At 39.8% G+C, this 19,936-nt stretch overlaps 1 protein-coding gene across 4 annotated transcripts in view; it reads right to left on the bottom strand.

Annotated features, from left to right (window-relative positions):
- The window catches only part of ITGAV (integrin subunit alpha V), a 99,775-nt gene extending 80,145 nt beyond the window's left edge, over positions 1-19,630 (bottom strand). For 2 of the 4 annotated variants that reach the window (XM_045806273.2, XM_045806275.2), the window contains exons 1-2: positions 19,307-19,630; positions 7,945-8,075 (exon numbers count right to left, since the gene is read on the bottom strand). In XM_045806273.2, the coding sequence (XP_045662229.1) occupies positions 7,945-8,075; positions 19,307-19,491 (316 nt within the window). In that variant the 5' untranslated portion in view covers positions 19,492-19,630. The remainder of the gene's footprint in view (positions 1-7,944; positions 8,076-19,306) is intronic. The other 2 variants (XM_045806274.2, XM_045806276.2) reach the window with 1 other exon arrangement.
- Between the last annotated feature and the right edge of the window lie 306 nt (positions 19,631-19,936).

The following is a 19,936-nucleotide window of genomic DNA, read 5'->3' as shown; positions in this document are numbered from 1 at the left end:
ACTTATTTCGGTATAAATGTATTTGTGTCTACTACTCAAAGTTAAAGTGAAATAAATGCAGATTGGTCTTCCAAACGTATTTTTGAAATCTTCCCTCCTTCCCCCACTACCCAAAATCACGCCCTCAGGTAGGAAGAAAAGCACACTAAGCATATTTCTCTTTCTTCTTTAAGAGCTTCTTTAGTTTCTTAAACTAAGTTATGCCATCTTAAAATCAAAATCCAGACTTCCTACCTTTACCTACTACTGCATGTCTTAATGCATGTGACCAGCTACAGCGAAACTGACTTCTAATAAATTATACACTGCCTAAATATCCAGGGACATCTTTGGTAAACACTAAAAGTAAAATTAGCCCCTGAATTGTTTATTGATCAGTAATATATATATACCTTGTATGTGTAAAGAATGTTTTCTTTCTAGTACCTTGTTTTCCAGCCAAAAAGAGAAAAATGCACCCTCTTGCTTCTAAACCTTTTCTTTTTTTGAAGGACACTTTTATTTCTCTATACAAGCTGATAACCCATCAGTTCTTAGTTATAAGCCAGGCTTCTCCGGACTTTCATAGGCATGAGACTTAGACTCAGCCCATCAAATACTACCACAAAAGTGCTGAATCTCTAGCAAGTGATGCAAAGAGGCAGGGATAGATAAGAAATTATTCTCTTGGTGTCCCATGGTCAACAACAGCAATTCCAGCAGCAATAAAACACGGTACCAATACTTCTTCTGCTAGTTCTCTTGCCCATTTTTCGGAAAACTAGTGAGTTACCAATATCCTTAATAAATCTCTGTTCAGCTAAATTTAGCCAAAGTCAATTTTTACTGCTTTTCACAAAGAACCCAACACCTATATGCAAAATATACACCTATGCATTCTACCCTAATGCCTCCATACACTAGCATACAACAGCAAGCAGAAAGAAGTTTGTTCCCTGGTTTGGAGAACTTAGTCTAGCCAGGAAAACAATTATATCATTTCATAACCAGAAAAAAAAAAAAAAAGAAAAAGAAAATCAATGTAAATTTTAGCTTAACGAAGAAAAAGAGTTTAGTGCACTAAGACTGCTTGTATAGCAGAACTTGACCAAAAGGAAGAGGAGGGAAACAATGTTCAAAATACACTATTTAACAGCAAGCATTTATACAGCTCCAAAAAGCACCCTACTGTAAAAATTTTTATAGTGATTCTGGAGCTAGCTGGGGTTTGTTCTTTTTACAGGAAGGGATAAAGTCATTATTATGTTTTTTTAAGGATAAACAGCCCAGGAAACAAAGGAGCCTAAAGTACTTCACGCAGTTACAAACATTAAATGCTGCAGCAAAAATCATCAGGGAGGCTTCTCAAGGTTCGACTAAACTGTCAGACTCACGAAACTACCAAAGGCCACACATACCACCAGTCTATTTAGAGGACATAGAACAGAATCAGACATACCTCCCAAACGCGAGTGCTTACATGAGCTTGCCCGTGCAGCAGTACATACATACAGCTGTCCCGAGCTCTTCTCTTGGCCTCACCAAGTGACAGCTCAGATATGAAGAAACAAGATCTGGTGGGTAGAGCAGCTACCGGCTTCAAAGCCTAGGGCCCCGGAGGAATGGTATCTCTTGTAGTAATTCCACAGCCAATGGTTTCAGAATACTCACAGAGGACATGCCGTTTATTCGTCACTGTAGTCAGGGAACCCCAAAGCTACTTACGGCATCCCCATCACGTAGTTTCAGTCTATTTATAATTTCAACCAGTCTAAATGCAATTTACCAACCAGGGACCATTTTTAACATGAGCAATGATATCTAGTCACTTAACCCTTCAGGATCCAGTAAAATAGAAGAAAAAACTTAATAAGATCAAATTGGCATGTAAAGGGTTTCAACAACCATTTTCAACAGCTGACTATTGATAATATTCAATTTTACTGTCCCTCCATGTATTATTCAGTTAGGCTGCACTATGCTGTAATAACAAGCATCCCTAAAATCTATTAATCAAAAATCACAAAGAATTATGGTGTACACTTACATAGTCAGTTAGTAAGCATCTGTGCTTCACTCGGGGGACCCAGGCTGATGGAGGCTCTATCATTTAAAAGATCACAACTCACTATAGCATCTGGGAAGGGGAGAGGCAGAACAACACCCTTACTCCTAAACCCTTCTACCCACAAATGATACATTTCTACTCATGTTTTATTGGCTAGAAAAAGTCACATGAGTGTACCTAAATTCAAAGGTTTTCCCCAGAGTTTTAGAAACATGATACTGATGAACGGTTGTAATGTGTACCACATCATATAAACCAGAGCTAACTTAAATAAAATGATTTTAGGAATTTTATTTTCAAAATATTAAAAACATGAAGATGGAGCCCTTTTAAGCATTAAAGTCTCTTCTGTACCCAGAAACACAACAAAGTAGCAGATCAACTACCTAATTTAAACTCTTCAGGATCGCCCCAGGAATGTATTACAGAATGTAGGAAGGGAGGTAATTTTCCCAACCAACACTGGAAAGGCCTGTTCTCTTTTCAAGACACTACACCGTACAGCAAATATAAAGTAAGTGAACAAAGAAGAGTCACAGGGCAAACTCAACTTTAGCATCAAGACGGTTAGGAACAGTAAGGGGACATGGTAGTCCCAAGCAAAGAGCAGAGACTTTAAAACAAGAAAGGAATGGTCAGTGGGGCAGACTGTGAAAGGTCCAATAAGATGAGGGATCCCAGGGGCCCACTGAGTCAGCAGCCACTAATGATTTCAGTAAGAGCCACTGCTGGGTTGCCAGACTGAAGGGGCTGGACATGGGAAGTGATGAAGAGTATTCAATATCCTGAATTCAAAGAAAAGGAGAAAGGAAGATGACTAAGAGGAGATAATGTTCAAGGGGAAGCTGTTTTGATTAGTTTTTCAGGTGGAAACAATTTAAATGTGTTTGAAATTTAAAAAAAAAGAAAGAAAGAAAAAAGAAAAGGGCAAATGTAGAGCAGGGACAGAGAGATAAATGAAGGAACAGGCAGGGTCCATGAGAAGGCTGGGGGTACAGGTGATTGTAAGACAAAGCAGCATGTATTTACTGGGCCACTGCGATGTGCCAGCCCCTGTACCAAGCACCTCACAGGTCTGAACTCACACATTTTTAACTCATTCAGTTCAACGCATACCCAGCAGCACGTTTGAGGAGGACACTGCACCAGGGAGAAGACAGTAACCTGTGCAGGTTCAACAGCTATAAATGGCAGAACTAGCGTTTGAGCCCAGGCCAGCCGCCTCCAGAAACCACTCTTCCCCTCAGCTACCATCTCCCTTGACATGTGACTGAGGTGACAAAAGACAGACAGAAAAGCCACTATCTCCCTTGAGATGCTGGAAAAGATCAAAGACCTTTGTGGTGCAGAGATGCTTATGTGTTTGGGCTTGGATGGAGTGAGAACTCCTCAGGAGACAGGCATAAGGCAAGTTGAAGGGGATGCTTAAATTATAAGCATCTGTTTCTAGATACACATTATCTTGACTAGATTATTGCAAACTATATTGTCCTCTTTTCTTGAATTCAAATGAACACTATGTGGACAAAAATTCTATGTAAAAAGTGAAGTCTTAATTTGTATACTCTTTTCGTGAGGGAAGTCTCAGAAGCTATACAAAAGGATTACAGAAATATCATAAGGAAAAAAGGGAACAGACCAAAAACCATATCTGTACACATATAACTAAAGAACTTTGTTTCTTAACTATAGTAAAAGCTCTTATGATTCATTCATTCACCCATCCAATTTATTGAGCCCTAACTTGTACTAGGCAACAGGCATTGTTCTAGGCCTTGGAATTTTAGCAATGAATAAAACAGATTTAAAAAGACAAAACCAAACCTGTCCTCATGGAACATACAAACTAACTGAAAGAAGGAGACCTTAACGAAAAATAAATACCTTATGTAGCAATGTGAATACTCCAGGGAAAAATAAAGCAAAAAGAGGACCGATTACAAAGTGTGAAAGAAGCAATTGCAATTTTAAATAAGATGGTCAAGGAATTACTGAGAAGACGGTATTTGAGCAATTCTTGAAGCTAGAGGTGGAGGGGACACCCGATGGACATTTGAGAAAACAATGTTCCAGGCAGAGGAAAGAGCCCATACAAGGGTGAGGTGGGAATGTGTCTTTTGTTTATAAGCCCCTGCAAAGTGAGGCTGGAAGGAAATGGAGGGGAGAAAAGAAGATGAAGGTAAAGATACAAACAGTGGGCTGGAATACTCAAGAACCTCTCGGCTACTATGAGACAGATAGGAAGACACTAGTGGAATATGAGCAGGAGTATTATAATCTGAATGTTTTAAAAGAATCACTCTGGCTGCTGTAAAGAACAGTCCAGGGGTATCCAGGGCAGAAGTGGGGAGAACAGTGAGATGTGCCAGCTCTCTTGCAACTGCCCTCCAGGTTTCCTATGCACCCTGCTCTTTGCCCAGGATGCTAGCCAGTGTGACCTCGTGGCGGCCCCACCTGCTGGCTCCCAGATGGATTCCAGCAACAGGGAGCATACACAGGATTACAGGGAGGAGGAAGGGTGAGGTCAGGGTTTTATTCCCCTGCTCCTCCCTTCCAGTTACTCTGGCTATCGCCCTCTGACAAAAGCCACAGCTCCTGTTTTGTGGCTCTCTCCACCCAATCCTCTGGATTCTGGTAACTGCTCCCTTTCCTATCTCCCTTCAGGCCTAGAGGCCCAATTTTAATGAGACCTTGCACAGTACTTTTTGTAAATAGTCCTTTTACTAAAAGCTCCTCAAACTATCCCAACTTAAGTGTACCATCTCTTTCCTGGCAGCACCCTTACTAATTCAGGAGTCCTGGGCAACAGTCCAGGTGGGAGACAAGGGTAGCTTAGAATGTCAAGAAGCAGTTAGATTTTGATTTGCTGACAGATATAATGTCAAGCGTAACTCCAGATTTTGGCCTAAGCAACCAAAACGATGGCATGCCACGAACTGCGATTAATTTCTTAAAATCACACATCAACAGAAAATACGTGCAAATATATTAAAGTTGGCATGCAGGAAAAGGAATTCTGTGGCTTACAAACAAATGCAAAGATGCTTCTCTTACCATTAAAGGAATGCAAATTAACATATCCATATAAAACAATATAACATATATAGTATATAATATAGATACATAGTATATAAAATAACATGCAATATAAAATCGACAAAGATAAATAAATGGTGATAAGTGGTGCTGTCATGGATGTCAGAAAACATAATTGAAGGAGCATAAAACTCTGTGAAGAGTAATTTGCAATATCTATCAAAACTTTATACATATTTAAAAATCCCCTACTTAGGCCTTTATCCTACAAACATACTCGCATATTTGCACAAATACATGAGTAAAAGATTTTTCACTGCTGTACTGTTTATAATTACAAAAGACTAGAAACAACCTAAATGTCCAACAGGAAATATGAGTTAAATAAATTAGGTTATATATACTAAAGAATAGAATACTACCAGTGATTTGCAAAGAATGAGGTAAATCCACATATATATCAACATATATCAATTATGAAAAGGAAAGATCTACAAAAGACTTATACTGCTGGAGAGTTGAGGGGGAGTCAGATACCCTTGCAGAAATATTTAGTATATTCCTATTGGTGAAGGGTTTTTTTTGAAGGATATACACATATGTAAGAATAAGAAAATTCTAGAAAGATCAAAGGAATTGTTTAAAGCAACTGTCTTTAAGCAGGCTGATGTTAGAGACTCTTAGTTTTCCTTGTACACCCTTTGTGGACTGTATGAAATTTTTTGACCAAGTACATGCATTATTTTTTCAATAAACAAAACAGTATGTAAAGCCAAATTTTAAAAAAAGTAATAAATTATCTTATATTGCATAAAAACCTATGGTGCTGAATACAGAAATATATTACACATACGTATATTATATATGTACCATACACACACACACACACACAGTACCACCTATCGAAACTGAACTATAGTTTCATTTTATTGCCATTTCTATTTTGTTAAAAAATATAAATGCCCTAACCATTAATATTTTGAATCACTGGCATTTTTCCATTTGTGGTAAAATTGAGCCTATTTACATACTCTTGGGGTTTTCCAAATGTCAGCCATATATGGGAAAAAAACAGGGTTTAATGTAGATGATTTCAAGTGAAAAAAAAAAACAAACGTGACCTGATTTCTATTAAGAGCTGATTTAATGACTGACACTCATTTTGGCACTGATCAGGATGTCAAATGGAACAGTCTACATCATGATTCCTGTTTCACTAATATAATTTCCAGAACTAATATATTTTAGAACTAGCAGGAAACAATGATATGGAAAAAAACAGTTATCTTCAGGCTTACCTTAAAATATTCTGTCAAAGCCCAGCAAATCTGAATTGTTAAAAAAAAATGTTGTAAAACTGTCTTACCAGAACGATGTCACATCACTACTTTGAAGATTCTCTAAGTTTTCACAAATGTAGATAAATATACCAATATAAATGTGTACAGGATTATATATATATTCTATTTCACAGATATCAATTAAAAACTTATTTCTTTTCAACTTCCTTATGCAATTTTTCTCCTCTCTACCACAATCCTGACACAGAAATTTATCCCTATAGATAAGATTTTAATATTATCAAAACCATAACGCATAATTTACCCAATAAATTTGGGGTAAGAATTTTTTTTTTAAGTCAACCGAATCTACTTGACTATAAAAGATTCCTCAACTGGTTTTGGTAGAACGACTCAAGGCTTAGATTATTTCATGATTAGGAAGTCGACCTATAATTGTCCGTGAGTCATTCTTCAATTTTGCTGACAGAGAAAAGGACAGAAAGCCTTGCTCCCTCTTCTTAGTAGAGGTACAAAAACATTTTAATAGATTTTCCCCAGATTTCCACAGACTAACATTATCAGTTTGAAACTGAAGACACCTAAAAACAGTGAAAACACAATATATTTTTAAGGCTTTTATATACCACAAAATTGTAAAAGAAAATAATGTAAGTCTTTTGTCTTCATGTAACTTTCTCTGGGGATGTGACTTTCTTATATACATTGTTTTATTAAGTAATTACATTTAAGTTAAAAGTAAGTTCTTTGAAAAATTAAATGATATTTTAAAAATATCAAATGGGTGGAATGAAGGGATTCAGGACAGCTGTCCCCCCACTCCTAAATGTACCACTTTGGCATATGGATTATTTGGAGCTGAAGGCACTTGAGATCCTGTGGGCTCAAGAGAAACTTCTATCCTTCCGTTAACCACACAGAAGCAAGCTAAATTGAGGGTCTTTCCCAGAATAACAGTTATTAACACAGATAAATTTTAGCTGAATGACCCATTTGTATGGCAGGGCAAACATCTAATTATCAAACATCTGCTCTTCTTTTTCTTTTTAAAGATTTTATTTATTTATTTGAGAAAGGGAGAGAGCACAAACATGAGCAGGGGGAAGGGGCAGAAGGAGAGGGAAAGGCAGACTCCCTGCTGAGCAGGGAGCCCAACACAGGGCGAGATCCCAGGACCCTGAGATCACGACTTGAGCCAAAGGCAGAGCTTCACCAACTGAGCCACCCAGGCACCCCAAACATCTGCTTTTCTTATCACTCCATGAAATGCATTCCTTTCCTCTGAAATCCCAGACCCGTACCCCCTTTCTCCTTAGTTCAGAATGACATATATACCCCATTTTGCCTATCTTTGGATGTCTCCGTGGTTTCCTGGTACTTACGCCTATTAAATCTGATTCTCTCCTGTTAATCTGTCTCATATCAATTTGATTCTTAGTCTAGCTAGAAGGACCTTTAGAGGAAACAGACATTCTCACTCCCCAACAGGAGGGAAGGGAAGAGGGGGGAAAATATCAAATAATATAAATTAAGAAAAGGGACCACGGCTTCAACCTTTACCTGTTGCATCAAATTCGATTGGCTGGCACCCACGGTGAGAAGACCAATCACACTTAAGGACTTGTCCTCCTTCCACAATCCCAGGCTGGGTAGTGTTTGCTTTGGGTGCTCCCACCAGAAGAAACATCCTGCTAAAATACAAATGGGAAGGTAAGATTTTAAATGGCACAAAGCATAAACAATGATATAATTTAGGAAGAAAAACCACTCTCTGGTTATTATCCACAATCTTTTTTAAAACCATTCACTGAGAGCATAATCAATCTTCTAGATTCATTTGGTGCTCTTACATACATTATTTAACATCGTTTACTCATCCTAATAACATAAGGCAATTTCAGGGTTACATCTCATTTAAAAATGTGTGCTGGTCAAACTGTTCACTTTAAATAGATACGGTTTATCATTTGTCAATTACATGTCAAAAAAGCTGTGAAAAATGTATGCTGGCTAGAGTCTGGGACATTTTGTTTTGATTTTCGGTTTTATATTTTGTGTTTTGGGCGGGGTTTGTTTGTCTTGTCTTGTGGTCAGCTATAGACTTTTTTTTTTTTTAAGATTTTTTTTTTTTAATTTGACAGAGAGACAGCCAGAGAGAGAGAGAGAGAGAGAGAGAGAAGGAACACAAGCAGGGGGAGTCGGAGAGGAAGAAGCAGGCTTCCCAGTGGAGCAGGGAGCCCGATGCGGGGCTGGATCCCAGGACCCTGGGATCACGCCCTGAGCCGAAGGCAGATGCTTAACGACTGAGCCACCCAGGTGCCCCACAGCTATAGATTTTCTATATCTTGAATGCTAAACAAACTAGATAGATAGATAGATAGATAGATGTATATATATATATATATGGTACTAAAGTATGGCAATTCTATGGGGTGGCTGGGTGGCTCAGCCAGTTTAGCATCTGTCTTGGGCTAAGGGCGTGATCCCAGGGTCCTGGGATCGAGTCCTGCATCAGGCTTCCTGCTCAGCAGGGAGCCTGCTTCTCAATCTCCCTCTGCCTGCCACTCCCCCCCCCCCAACTTGTGCTCTCTCTTTCTGTCAAATAAATAAATAAAATCTTAACAAAAATAAAGTATGGCAATTCTAAATATTAATATTTTTCCTTTTGGAAAACTTACCTTGTTTCAGAACTGCTGTATTTCATTTTAAGTGACTAACAGATTTCTCTTTTCGGAGGACTGATCTAATCAATCCCAGGCCAAAGAATAGAATCAGTATTCAATTTCTTATCAGGATAAAACGAGTCGAAGACAAAATAATCAGGAGTTAAGTTTTTAAGCAAGAGACTTTTTCTTTAGTTTTTATCCTGTTCACTCAGAAAAGGATTGAGTGTCTGCGCTCCATAAAGCACAGTGCTGGGCACTGGAGCACCAAGATGAATAACACAATCTTGGTTCCTGCTCTCGGTGTTTACATTCCCTTTGGGGAGAAACAGAGAACCTAACCAAGAAAATTAGTCATGGTTACAAGTGCTGTGAAGGAAACCAACAATTGGCTGAGACAGATTATTTACAAATAGGGAGAGGAAAACTTTAGATAAAGGAAAGTTATCTTTAAGGAATGGAGGGGAAAAACTTCCTTTAGATAAAGAGAAGCCTAAGGAAGGTTTCTGTAAAGAATGAAGAGAGACCTCGTTTAGATAAAGTAGCAAGGAAACTTATTTCTAAATAAACTGAGATGTAAAGGATTACAAAGTCACCAAGGAGTGTTTGTGTGTCAATATTGGTGGGTGGCAAGGGGAGAAAAGTGGGATTAGGGAGTGGCATGAAGTGGTAGGTGGGAGCACCCCAGGCAGGGGGACAAAGACCCTAGGCAAGAAAGAGCTTAGTCTCCAAAAGTTTCAGGAAAAGAGGTATGGCTGAGACAAGAGAGCAAGCTGAGAGTGACAGAAGATAAAGGTGGGAAGTTGGCAAGAGCTAAATCAAGCAGGGCCCTCAGACAGGGTAAAACTTTGGATTTTATCATAAGGTCCATGTGAAGCTTTGGGATTTTTTTTTAAGCAAAAGAATGATACAATCTAATAAAACTAAATTTGGTCCCTTCTAGGGATAGGATTAAAGAGGGAGGGGAGCAAGATGCAACAAGGAAAGCAAGAGACTTTTAGCAGCTGAGAGATGATAGTGACCTAGATTGGGAGGGTGGATGCAGAAAGAGATGGGTGGGCAGACTTGGGAAATATCTGAGGGCAGAATGAACAGGGATCACTGGTGGCTTGAATATGGGGGAAAGGGAGGACTAAAATATGTCACCTAGGTTTAGTTCAGGAGTGGATGAATGGGAGAACCATTTACTGCACACAAAAAAAGCCTTCACAAATAGGGAAGCAGAAGGTAGATTAAGTATTTACAGGAAAACCAAGAATTCAGTTTTCAATGTTAGTCAGAAACATCTGTGAGACACCTAATTGCTAGTCAGGAGCTCTGAAGAGTTTTGCCTTAGAGATAATGTACTGGGAATGTCAACTTAGAATAGATTGGTTCACGCAGAGAGAAGCTTCAGCGAGAATAGGGCCAAAGAGCGAGCTCTGAGGAGCAAGGGCATTTAGAAGACAGGGAGAGAAAGAGCAAAGAGTAAAAGAGAACGAGAAGAAATTGACTGAAGCATAAAAGAAAACAGAATATAGTTATACACAGAAAGCCCTAAATAAATGCTATTGCCATTATTTCATTTCCTTATTAAACAGTCACTTAAATTCTAGCAAAGAAAATACTCAATTGCCTTTCACTTTTTTGCAAAGTTATGAACAAACCTACATTTTCATATGGAATGGACTAATTTAAATTTTATTTATCAATTTCAATTTCATTTCTTCTGGGTGGTATTTGCGAAAACATACTTAAAACTAGTCAAGAGCTGGCTGCATGAAAGGTTGGGTTACAGGAATGCTGCTTTCTGATATTTATCTTAAAACGCCATACTCAAAATAAAGGCAAAACTCCCAACCGAACCACACCCTGTTTAATAAAGCTCTATGCAGTCATATTTGGCATCAGTAAAACATCAATGCTGGCTCCTTCTCATCATAGCCAACTGAGTTTTCATTCAGCAGGAAAAAAAATAATAATAATAGGGCTATGAGTAAGAGAGCCCTTACCCCCCATGAATAAGAGAGCTCTGTCATCATACCCTCCTTTACTGCAGTAGAGCTGCTTAACAGCTAAATTACATATATATACATAAAATTTTCCACTTCAGCAGGTCAAAAATTTGGCCACAAAAATCATAAAACTTCCCCCATTCATCTGGATGAAATGATTTTTGAGTGCATGACAGAGAAAAAGAATATTTCAGATAAGTGTACTTTTCAAGGTCTGTACCTGAAAAGACAGGGGACCAATTCCTGCAATAGTCCTAATAAGCATAATACAAGCACAGGTATGCATATGATTTCAGCGCTATGGATAATAGCCAGGTTCCAGATGAGGACAGAAAAGGTAGTTCTCAGAATCTGCCTAGAAATCTACAAGCAAAACTCATTTCTGGACTGTCATCACAGTGCATGTTACAGAATCTTTTATAATTTTTTTTTTCAAAGATATTCTTCCTACCTTATAATAAACTGCTTCCTTAAAAGTAAGGGACTCTAATTTATCTTTGTGTCTGCCACATAACCAGCACTCAAGAAAAGTGTTTTATTTTTTTAATTTTTTAAAAAAATTGTGTTTATTTATTCAAAACAGAGAGCATCAGTGGGGGAGAGGGGCAGAGGGAAAGGGAGAAGCCTCAGCAGGGAGCCTGATGCAGGGCTCAGTCCCAGGACCCTGAGATCATGACCTGAGGTGAAGGCAGATGCTTAACCAACTGAGTCAGGCGCCCCAAGAGAAGTTTTTTTAAATTGACAGGTAAGTAGCAAGTAAATTGGATAGTTACAGGTCTCAATCTTAAAATAGCCATGTATAAACAGGCCATTTCCACTATCACCAAACCCTTTAGAATGCAGAAATCATCCTCTATTAAACATCCAATTATTTAAATTACCCTTAAAATAATTTATGTAACATCTCTCTCCTTAATCTTGGATTTCAGATACTTTCTTTACTCAGGCACTATAAGACAGAGAGAGGGCTAGGAAGTTACTACTGGACGTGGACTTCAGCAAAGACAGAAACAAGACGCAGTAGGAGAGTTCCGAATGAAAACTGCACTCCACTGGCCGCACAAAGCTCACAAAGCTCCTTGGATAAGACCAGGAACAAGTCTGCTGCTTTTCATCAAACCATTTACACATTGTAGGCATGAAATGATAGTAATTAGATTTACTAATATGGGCGTTGATCAGGTTTTCCTAAGCATACCTTCATGTGCAGTCTTGCACATTGGTGAAATGCCACAGAAATGGTAGAATAATATAAAAGGAATGTGTGAGCATTGTCAATTTGTAAATACTATGTTAATGCCAGGGGTGGGGGGGGGGCGGTAGCCGGGAGCTGAGTAATAAAATTGTTTTGTCCAAAGTGTCAACATGATATTTAAGTTACTTTTAAAGAGTATTACGGAAAGTTTATAAAAGAGAAAAATGGAAAGACAGAAAAAGTAAACTACATTAGACAAATGTTAAGTCCTAAGAGGGAGTTGTATAGAGGAAAAATTAAGTATTTGTAGACAAAGGGTATAGGATGATAAAAGAGGATATTTGAGAAAACTAAGGAACATAAAAGCAACACATATTACAGAAATCAAAAGCCTGTTGATGTGTATTCGGCGGGTGAATTCTATGTCATGTATTTTTTTGCCACAATAACAGAACAGCCTGTTAACGAAATGTTTTATAAAAATTAAGTAATTATTACTTTAAGTTCATCTAAGAATTAATGTCTACAACAGCTTAGTTAGGATAAGAGAAGTGACAGCACTGAAAAAATTTTGCAATATAAGCAACACTGTCTAATAGACAGTCTGATACTATAGGTTACAATCACCCAATATAAATTAACTGAGAAAGTCACTTCTAAATCTCTGAGCCTCAGTTTCCTGTTCTTTGTAACAATGTCCACTATAATTACTTTCAAAAAATTTCTGAATGTGGATAGTAGACAAAAGAAAAATCTGAAAGCATCATAAAAATACAAGATGATGGCACTAGAATTAAAAACAATCAATAAAACACTCTCTAATAAAGTAGGAAATATAATAGTTAAAATCTGTTTTCAAAAGGGCTTTTTTTCCCCCTGTTTCCTCAAAGGACGATTAATTAACTTAAATGCAAGATTTCAAGAGAAAAAAGGGAAGAAGAGTACCAAATAGGGTACTTTCAACATTTCCTGACAAGGGTGATGAGTTGGGAAAGATATATGGGGTTACTTGAGGCTGACAAGAGATTTCACCCACCGCTTAGAAGCAAAAATCTGAAGCTGAACAGCTTAGTTTTATATGCCTGCAGCCTTCTCCTGCTAGATTCCATCTCCCTCCAAAAAGTTTCCCGAAGAACAGTATCGGGATCTTCATCTTCATCATTCTTCTCAAATGACTTGAGACATTTCCATTACATGATTTCAACATTAAGGTTTACATACATGAGCACACTATTAATTAACATCATCCAATAAATTCTAAAAGATAAAGGGCAGAGTGTGTGCTGGGGAAGGAAGGAGGAGGAGTAGAAGAAAGAGGTAGAGGGAGTGGGGAGACAGTGAGGGAGAAGGCTGGGGGTGGGGGGCAGAGGATGGAAAAGAAGAAGAGGGAAGAGAGGCAGAGAGGCTGGGAGAAGAAAAAAAGGAGAGATGGGGAGGGAGAAGGAAGAGGAAGTGAGAGAGACAAGAGGATCAGAGAAACCAACCAGGAGGATGCCCTTCGGATGCACTTCCTATCCAAAGTGTACTTTAAGGGCAGTTGCTTCAGGGAATGTGACCTTCAGTACCAACAAGAGGCAACGAGCCAAACAATGACAAGTACATTTTTTAAACCCTCCAAATGAACTAAGTTATTTGGCTGCTTTCAGCACTGACTTCTCCAAGATAAAGCATGTTTAATATAGTTGGCTGATTCTGGGCTGACCAATGAATAAGTCTTCATCAAAAGCAACTTTTGAAAAATTATCATATACATATATAGAAAAAAATGTGTATAAAATAGCATGAATGTTTTTTCAGAGCTGTAATTCCAGTCTCAGATTTACTTTACATTAAAAAAAAATGCTACAGAGTCAACATTTATATGATGTAAAACAGGTAAATTCTATACATTTTCCACTTTCTTTTATAAGGTCTTATAAACCCTGGGTCTTAATCAGGAGAAATCAACATAGAGTTTGGTTTTTAAATAATAAGGCTGTAGTTTACATATGTATATTATTTATGATAAGAATAAAGAACCAATCAATATACCCAGATCCACACTAAGTTCACAAAAATGAGCAGGCATAACCTCGTAAAGGGTTATGAAGATGGTTACAACAGTGAGGGGGAGAAATGGCGTGTGAATATTGAAAAGGACATGGGGATTGTGACAGACTGAAAGGGGGCTTCATCCAAGTAAAGCAGTCTGGACTTTCTCTCTAGCCACGGGAGCACTGCTAAGGAAATTTTAGTAGAATACCAGATCCAAAAGATGCTTCAGAAAGATAAAACTATTAGGAACATGTAAGATCTAAGAGCCGAAGGATGGGCAAAGTGACGAGGATCTGAGTGCCACAGACCACATTTAGGACCATGCTGAAATAAGGAGGCTAAAGTCGAAATGGAAAGCAGAGATGAATGCAAGAAACATTAACAACCAAGAATTTCTAGGACCTTCTGTCTGGTGACTAATCACTGACTAATATTAGGGGAGTACAGGAGGAGAGACAAAGAAAAATAGAAAATGAGAGGGAGGAATATCAAATTATTTCCAGGGCAACAGAGAAAATGATGGCACCATTAATAGAAACAAAGGTGCGACTGACCCCACTTGGTGAAAGGGAGCTCATTTTTAGTTGAGGTAAGATGGGCTAGTCAAGGAGAAATGATCCACAAGCTGTTGGAATATGAAGTTGGAGCTCTATTTTTAAATCCAAGATGCTGCCAGGGCAGCAGTTTTATTTTAAAAGCTCTCCAGGTGCTGCAAACAGGAAGTTAGGATGGAGAACTACGGAATGTTCTGCAAGACCTTCTGTGACAAGGGCACACTCACCCTCACCTTGTCCTTGGGGTCATAGGAACATGAAGTAACTGTAAATAAGGCTTCATTAGTGCTTATTTTTTTTTAATGTATTTATTTATTTGAGAGAGAGAGAGCACACAGAGTGGTAGAGGGAGAGGAAGGTGAGAAGAAGACTCCCCTCTGAGCTGGGAGCCTGACTGGGGCCTCAATCTCACCACCCTGAGATCATGACCTAAAATCAAGAGGCTGATGCTTAACTGACTGAGTCACCCAGAGGCCCCAGGATTCATTAGTGTTTAACAGGGAAAAAGGCAAGAATTCTAATTCAGGGGTGCCTGGGTGGCTCAGCCGTTAAGCGTCTGCCTTCAGCTCAGGTCATGATCCCAGGTCCTGGGATAGAGCCCCTCATCCCATGGGAAGCCTGCTTCTCCCTCTCACACTCCTCTTGCTTGTGTTCCCTCTCTCGCTGTCTCTCACCGTCTCTCACCGTCTCTCGCTGTCAAATAAATAAATAAAATCTTAAAAAAAAAGAAAAAGAATTCTAATCCAGTGTTGCTCCTTATAGCATTATTTAAAAATATAGATGTAGGGGCGCCTGGGTGGTGCAGTCGTTAAGCGTCTGCCTTCGGCTCAGGGCGTGATCCCAGCGTTGTGGGATGGAGCCCCACATCAGGCTCCTCTGCTAGGAGCCTGCTTCTTCCTCTCCCACTCCCCCTGCTTGTGTTCCCTCTCTCGCTGCCTGTCTCTGTCAAATAAATAAATAAAATCTTAAAAAATAAAATAAAAAAATAAAAATATAAATGTAAAATGACAACTGTATAACTTACATTTAAAGAATAAATAAAGTCATCCAATTATTTTCTTCTTAAAAATTTAAAATCTGAATAGGAAAATTAAATGGAATTTGAATTTCATACCCTATCTTTTGATCCCACCTTGCCCCCTACCTCACACCAATCCACCCAAACAAATGAACACTGAAAACCTGAGGCACCTGGGTGGCTCAGCCAGTTAAGCATCTGCCTTCAGCTCAGGTCATGATCCCAGGTCCTGGGATTGAGCCCCACATCCAGCTCCCTACTTAGCAGGGAGTGTGCTTCTCCCTCTGCTGCTCTCTCTCAAGTAAATAAATTTTTAAAATCTATAAGAAAAAAAAAAAGACTGAAAGCCCTTCTGGCTTCAGTGTCCTCATCTGTAAGAATAAGTTTATCTGCCCCCCCTACTTCCCCCGGTGGTTTGTGCTATAGAGCGAAGTGAGATATCATAAGTATATAAGTAAAAGTGCTTTATAAATTATAAAATAGGCTAGCCAACATAAGATATCATTATTATAATTAAACCTAGGGTGCAATTTTTAATTTTTCCAATTATTCCCCATAAGATAAATGTGACTTTATTTCATGGCCTATATATGATCTTTAAATTTTATGTAAGTTTGGCAATATAGTCACTGTAAATTAATGCATACAAGAAAAAAATTATGGAATGCTAACTTCTTATTTTTCATAATTTTTAAAGCACATTTTTTGTGACTTTTCACTTTAAACCTAGGACTCATTACTGGAGGGATTTTCTTGAGGAGTCACGTTAATATTTTTCCTTAGTAATTTATTTTTCCTTTTCTTTAATAAATAGAGATTCATTACTTTTCACAACAATATGGAAATAATTCAATACCAATTTTTTTATAACAACAAAAATGGGACCTAAAATAATTGCTGTGGGTACTTATTTATTTTTTTAAGATTTCATTTTATTTTTATTTATTTTAGAGACACAGAGAGAGCACGCAAGTGAGCAGGGGGAGGGACAAGGGGAGAGAGAGAGAGAGCAAGTCCCAAGCAGACTCCTGTGCTGAGCGCAGACCCCGAGCCCCAGGCAGGGCTCTCACAACCCTGAGATCACTGCAGGAGTATAAAGGAAGAGTTTGGGCGCTCAACTGACTGAGCCACCCAGGCGTCCCCCTGCTGTGGGTATTTAGACACCAAAAGAAACCAGAAGGGACAGGAGAAGACTTCACTTCTGTTGCTTCCTCATTAATCCAGGCATTCTTCCTTCAGAAGAAAGGAATCTTTAATTAGCAAACATTTTTTATTACGTGAATATTTTTTCTTCTGAAAGTTTAAAATCACACCAAATAAAAGCAATAAATGCAGCTGCTAATACAAATGGCATCACCATATACCCTGGATCTCAATGGCTGTTAAATTTAAAGGCATCTTTTACAAAATTAAGCATAACTTTACATTAATCTCTGTTAAATCTGAAAAGCTCAGTAACTAGAAATCTGTTTCTATGTATTTTGGGTTTGTTTTTTTTTTTTTTTAATCTCAAAGGTGATGTATATTTTTTAAGGTAGGCTACATCTACAGCTCACTTGTCTATCAGTACCAAAGTCACTGATGAACATTTCAAAATATTATATGGAACCAAACCAAGTTCAATTTTACCTTACCATTGAAGGCCCACATGAAAGGTCATGTAACCTGTGGGTTCATAATATATTCAACGACTATAATGATTAGTCAAAGATCAGCCATCCAGCCTTGTAATCAAAAATAGTAAACATCTCATGCCAACCATTCAATATTACTGCATTTTCCATAGTAACAACACTTAAAGTTTATCATCTTGTCATTATCTTTACACTACTAAACTCAGAGGGTTACCACAGAATTACTCCCACCATCTGCAAAACATTCCATCAACTATGAAGTATTTAAGTGCTAATTCTTGCTAATTTAAGTACCAACTCTTGACAAAAGACAATACATAGTTTCAAAACTATTAGAGTTTCTGCACAATTTAAATCTAAAAGAGCACCCCTGAGAACTAAAATCTGTACCCTAAAGGCACACACTTAAAAATACCTGGAAACGAACAACATTTTAAATAACAGATAAGGCTGACAACATGATTAAATCAAATGAGAAGGGCAGAAAATGTTGCCCAAGTTAACAATTATTTTTTATCATTCTGGAAAATTTGTGCTCAACAGAAAGCACTGAAACTGGAGACAACAAACAAAACTTGAGTTCACTACATAAAACAATGTCTAGTTTCCACTAACTGCTTCCACCAATTTACGGCTGCAAAGGTTGTCACCAAAATGAATGATAATTAACACTCACACGATAAGAATAAAATCTGCTGAATGTTCTAACACTCATGAAATAATAGTTAGGGATCATCCTCAAATTAGGCACGAATGAGTTGGGAAAATGGTCCTATCCAAGAACTGACCATCAAAATTATCCTCCCTCACCCCACTCAAAAATAATACCTTCAATATAGAGAAAATGTAGAAGGAAAAAAAAGTTACAATTTCTAAGAGCTTGCAAAGAGCCCTAAGAACAGTTTTGCCTCTTGAAAACAAGATTTAGACATCAGAAGACATCTAATGAACATTTATTAAATCAGTATTTTTAACGCTAATATGGGGTGAGGTGGTGACAATGAGGTCAGCGTTCGGTAAAGTCAGAGACAACTCTGAATCCAATAATGACATTAACTCTGTTACAAATCCTGGCGGCCTTTGCAACGCGAAACGCTGCCATTGGAAAACATAACTGAATTTTTAAATACTGCAGTATTCAAATGACCTGGAGTGAATGAAAACTCAGCAAACACCCCTGTTCCTTCTGAACAATGACCTAAATAATGAATCACTATAAAAAGAACACATGACACATTCAATTAATCTGTTCACCCTCACATGTGCAAAGGTCTGTCAGTACCAGAGATAAGACACAACGAATTTACTACGGCAGTCTGGTCACTTTAGTCATCAGAAAGTCTGTAAAAGGAGTAAATGAGAAACAGAATCAGACTGAGAGGCGGAAAATGTGGGGGAGGGTTGTGCAAGGAGAGCGAAAGGGACTGGTGTTTAGACAGACTACGGGGAAGGCGAACTGGTACCCGAGAAAAAGAAGTTCGGAAATGAGACCATCCAAGTCCGGGACACCAGCAGGGGCGGCGCGGAGTCCGGCGGGACCAGCCTTTGTTGCTTTCCCACTTCCCCCGAATTTTAAGCACAAGTCCGCCTCAAAGCTGTTCCTCTGAGGACTGAGAGGGGGGAGCTGAGGGGAGGTGGAGGGTGCCGCGGGGGTTCACTTCCCCAGATATTTCATCCACCCAGAACCTAAACCCCCCGGTGGGGGCTGGGGGGGCACAGACAGACAGACGCCGGGATCGCTCCCGGAGACTCTCCCTCGGGAAACGGAGGGTGGGTGGGTGCGCGCGGTGGGGGAGGGGGCTGATTCCCCTTCCAAGTGCCGCCACTTACGAAGACGCGCTGGGCACGAAGAAATCCACCGCGAAGCCGAAGTAACTTCCCTCGGGGCCGGAGTATTCGGCAGGACTGTCCACGTCGAGGTTGAAGGCGCCGCAAAGAGGCAGCAGGAATCCGGGAAGAAGGAACAAGAGGCGGCAAGGGCGAAGGCGCAGCCGCCGCCGTGGCGGCGAAGACATCGCCGAAGTGCGCGTGGGGCGCCGAGGCCGGAGCCGCGGCCACCCCTCCCGGAGCGCACGGTGTCCGCGGCCCGCCGCCGCCGCCGGCTTCACACGCCGAAACTTGCCCGTCACTCTCTTCGCGGCGAGTCCCGGACAGCGCCGGAGGAGGCAGGAGGGCTGAGCTGCCGAGCGGCCGCCCGGGAAGTGGGGCGCAGGGCGCGCGGGGCGGGGACAGCAGCGCCGGCGGCGCCTCGCCTCCTCCAGCTCGGCCGCTCAGCGCCTGGGCTCCCGCTCGGGACTGCGCGGGTGAACACCGCACCCCCCCGCCTGTGCGCCGCGGCTGGCGGCGGGAGGAGGCGGGGAAGGGGGAGGGGCCGGCCCGGGAGGCCGGGCCGCCGCGCAGGAGGAAGTGAAGGAGGAGAGTCGTCCTGCGACTGGGGAGAGCTGAGCGCACTTCCGTGCG

This window comes from Ursus americanus, chromosome 1 (genome assembly GCF_024610735.1).
Source record: "Ursus americanus isolate L20-20 chromosome 1, mUrsAme1.1.p, whole genome shotgun sequence".
Lineage (NCBI taxonomy): Eukaryota > Metazoa > Chordata > Mammalia > Carnivora > Ursidae > Ursus > Ursus americanus.
This window is presented reverse-complemented; position numbering and strand designations above follow the sequence as displayed.